Source organism: Populus euphratica, unplaced genomic scaffold (assembly GCF_000495115.2).
Source record: "Populus euphratica unplaced genomic scaffold, PopEup_1.0 scaffold31.1, whole genome shotgun sequence".
In the NCBI taxonomy this organism is placed as follows: Eukaryota; Viridiplantae; Streptophyta; class Magnoliopsida; order Malpighiales; family Salicaceae; genus Populus; species Populus euphratica.
The window spans coordinates 3,005,122-3,009,359 of record NW_011499850.1 but is presented as its reverse complement, the minus strand read 5'-3'; the positions used below and the strand labels follow the sequence as shown (position 1 = coordinate 3,009,359).

Sequence of the window (4,238 nt, the reverse complement as noted above, 5' to 3'; positions counted from 1 at the left end):
TTATTATTTTTTTCTCAAATAAAAATTTGAGCTTTAATCTCTCTAATCTTTTACCCTATTTGAATCACCTCTCAGTGGCCATTTGGCAGCACGGTTGGTCGTGCTACCAAACGATGCCAGTCATTAGTGGGCTGATCTCAATATGACCTCATAAACAGACTGATATACGTCAAGGGTAACACCAGAGAAGATCAATATAGTTCCTAGCAAAAATTTGCTGGTGGGAGTTAAGACATTTTTGCTGGACATTAGCTCCGTTAGCTCTATGTTTGTATCATCACATTCCCTTATACCAAGGACATGTTAGTTTTTGTTTTCTATATGTAATGTCACAAAGAACGTATGATCCATTAATGGTTCAGCAGTGGTCCTGTTCATGCTTTCATCCATCCATTTTACAGGATGTATCACTCTTGTTGTCCACCAGCAAGAGCCAGAAGCAACTGCCTGTAGGCAATGGTGAATATCAGTGATGAAGAAGTTAAAAGGCACGTATGTGTTCTGCTATGTAATCCCCATAAAAAGAAAAATAAAAGCTAAGATGGACATGTGGAAGCTTGGAAGAAGAATAACTTTCGAGGGTAGATCAAAATCTCGTGTATAATTAATTTTTTTGGCCATCAGCGGTGGAAAAGGTAAAGAGAACATCAAAAACCCTAAACAGATTTTTGAGGACTACTGTACAATCCTTCCCATTCCTCAATGGCTGCTAAAAAAAAAAAAAAACTCCACAAAGAAAAAAAGTGGAACTTAGTTGGGGAAAAAAAAACAGGAACCAACGTCCACTTCTTCATTGATAACATGTTGGTTCAATATCTTTGAGAAGTCCAACTATCTGTTGCATGCTTGGTCGCTTGGAGTTGAGATCAGCTGTGCACAGATATCCAATCTTGAGGGCCTCCTCCATTTCCCGTTCTGGTCCTGTTTTGCGAATTTTCGTATCACTTGCTCTGGACCCTTCGCTCTTCCTTACCAATCCTCTAACCCAACTAACTAGAGTGGAGTTTTTCTCTTCAGCATAATCATCTCCAATTGGCTTTTTCCCTGTAATTAGCTCAAATAAAACAACACCAAAGCAATATACATCAGATTTTGGAGTAGGGCTGTCGTTGTCTGGATCAGTAAACTCTGGCGGAACATAACCAGGTGAACCACGAGCAATCTCCTCATCTAAACCATTGCCAAAGATCTTGGCCAGGCCAAAATCAGATAATCTTGGCTCCAAGTTGTAATCTAAATAAACACTACTAGCTTTGACATCTCTATGAATAATTGGAGGCGAGCAGCCATGATGAAGAAATGCCAATGCACGAGCAGTTCCAAGGGCAATTTTGTGTCTGAATCTCCAGGTTGTTAATAACCCTTCAGAGCCAAAATTTTGAATTCCATTATTGTCATCTTCCTCCCATGTTTCTGTGCTCCATTCTTCAGCTGTTCGGATCCCAAGCGGCAAGTCATGGAGCAGATTTTGCAAGTTCCCATTCTCCATATAATCGTATATTGCAATTCTTTGATCCCCGGCTAAGCAGTAACCAGTCAATGGTACAAGATTGGGGTGCTTAATTCGACCAAGGTACTCAAGTTCTCTGGCAGCTTCTTGGTCTATCAATGTGGATCCATGGACCAACACTTTTACAGCTACCTGAATTCCTCCAGGAAGAAATCCCCTATATACAGGCCCAAATTTCCCTTCAGCTAAAAGGGTGCCTCTGTCAAAATTTGAAGTTGCAGACAAGAGGTCTGCAAATGTGATATTCGACAATGGCTTATCAAAAATCACTACTGGAACTGAAGTTGCCTGCTTGACATCAGCAACCCATGTTGTCGAATCAGTCTGGAAGGAAAAAGGGCCTGAGATATTTTGCTCTTCCTTATACGAGGTTTGCTTTACTTCCCACATTTTGGATTTCCTTCTACAACCAAAGGCAAGAAATAGCAGTCCAGCAAGCATGAAAACCACGGAAAGGGCTAAACCCAGAGAAAGCTTTAATCCCTTGTGGTTGGAGACTTTTCTTTGAAAAAGGCCTGGGTTTGCAGCAATTGGGCAGCTGTCTAATGATCCAGAGAAGTGTGATTGGAAGGTTTCAGGGGAAAATTCTGAAGCACAAAGGGTTAAATTGTTGTGGGAGAAATTGTAGCTCTCCATCCAAGGAAGATTTTCCAAGAGGGACACTGGGATTTCTCCACTCAAATTGTTTTGTGACATATCAAGAACTTGAAGGTTTTTGATAGTTAGCAGAGGGATTCTGCCACTGAGATGATTCTGAGAAAGATCAAGTGTGTGCAAATTACTCAATTGTGTGATTTCACTCGGAATGTGACCAATGAGACTAGTTTTAGACAAATTAAGATATTCTAATTCTGAAAGCATTTCAATTCGCGGGAACTCTTCTTCAGTAAATCTATTGAATGCAAGATTAAGGTACTTGAGATTGGAGGCATGACTGAAATCATGGAAAATTTCTCCACTGAGCTGATTATCTGACAAGTCCAAATAAACCAAGCGAGACCAATTGTAGGTATAATTGAATTGTACCTGAGAAATGTGACCTTCAAACTGGTTTTTGCTCAGGTCCATCACCTCCAGCAGCTCCTGAAACACACCCATTACTGAACCCTGAAATGAATTCCCGGAGATGTTAAGAATAGTGATGGACTTCATTAGTGAGAAATCCGAGTCGCGTCCTTGAATATCGTTTCCTGCAAGGTTTAAGGTTTTGAGCTTAGGAAAAGCAGCACCAAAACCATCTGGTAAGGATCCATCCAGCTTATTCATTGAAAGATCAATAAAATACAGTGACTGGCAACTCAGAATTCCCGATGGAATGCTTCCTTCAAATCCATTTCGTTCTAGTTTAAGCACCCTCAAACTAACAAGAGAGCTTATTGCTGCAGGGATTTCACCAGAAAAGTTGTTGCTTGATAGATCAATTGTTTCAAGCAAGCCAAAATTACCAACGTTGCTGGGAAGGGGCCCAGAAATCTTATTCGAAGAGAGATTGAGGAGATTCAGAAAGCCTAAACTCCATAAATCTGAAGGAAAAGATGTGATTTTGTTGTTGCTAAGATCCAAGGTTTGTAGCTTGCTTAGTTTACCAATAGTGGTATCGGGAATAGAGCCAGAGAGGCCTAAACCAGAAGCCAGATACCTAACAACATGTTCTTTTTTGGCATCACAGAACACACCTTGCCACGAACAAACAGAAGCAGAAAAGTTGTACAGCGGAGAAGAAGCAAAGCCCATGTTCTTCAAAAACTCAGAGAGAAAGAAACCATCTGTATTGGGTTGTTGACAAGCCAAAGGCTTGAAGAACAGAGAAAGAATCAATACAGAGACAAAGAAACCAAAACCCATTTGGACTCAGAGACTCCAAACTCGAACCAAAACCCCAAAACCAGCTCAACCTCTCTAGCGCTTCAGAACAAAACCACCGCTACAGCATCTATGCTTCTGACTCCATCTTAGTTAATACTTTATGGATCATTCAACTCCATTAAACACCACTTAACAGAGTGTTTTGAGGTGTTTTGAAACAAAAAGATAAAAACTAGGGCTTAAAACTCTCCAAACCCACTGACCTATAAGCTTGTGGCAATAGTGCAATGCACAGAAAGGGTCAAAAATGGAATCCGAAAGACCAAAAAATGGAAAGCTACTACTGAGATTTCAAAACGGCATCAGAGGATAATGGAGTCTAAAAGGAGAACGTGAGCATACCTCATCTGGTTTTGCAAGAAAAGGATAGCCAGTGTGACAAATAAACAAACAACCCAAGTGAAGAAGCACTTTTGTCGATGTGCTTACTTTATGCTTACTTTCTGCTGCGTGTATTTATAATCAGCTAGTAGTTATTTATTTTTTTCGTTTTTTTTTTGTTTTTGTTTTTTGGTACAAGTTAGAAATACAGATAATAATGTTTTAGTTTTGAAAACCAGCGAGGATCTAATTTAATTTATACCCTGAATTATTGAGTTAATTTATAAATTTTTGTTCAGTAATTTTATTCAAGAAAATTTTATTTTTTAAAATTAATTTAGTCAAGTCTCCCTTGAATTTAGACAAATCTTAGTTAAACAATTTGAATTAAAATCTGTTTCAGGCATAAGACAAAATACAATAATCATGTAAGTGTTCTGTTTAATATTATAATACATGATATCTTAAAAAATATTTTTTTATTTAAAAATATATTAAAATTAAATTTAATAAAATTTTTTTAATAAAATTTCATATTTAA

At 38.3% G+C, this 4,238-nt stretch overlaps 1 protein-coding gene across 1 annotated transcript; it reads right to left on the bottom strand.

The window, feature by feature from the left end:
• Positions 1–573: 573 nt before the first annotated feature.
• LOC105121175 (probable LRR receptor-like serine/threonine-protein kinase At2g24230) lies at positions 574–3,806 on the bottom strand. Its single transcript, XM_011019725.1, has one exon. It carries the CDS (start codon positions 3,353–3,355, stop codon positions 791–793), a length of 2,565 nt encoding a protein of 854 aa, XP_011018027.1. The 5' UTR covers positions 3,356–3,806; the 3' UTR covers positions 574–790.
• Between the last annotated feature and the right edge of the window lie 432 nt (positions 3,807–4,238).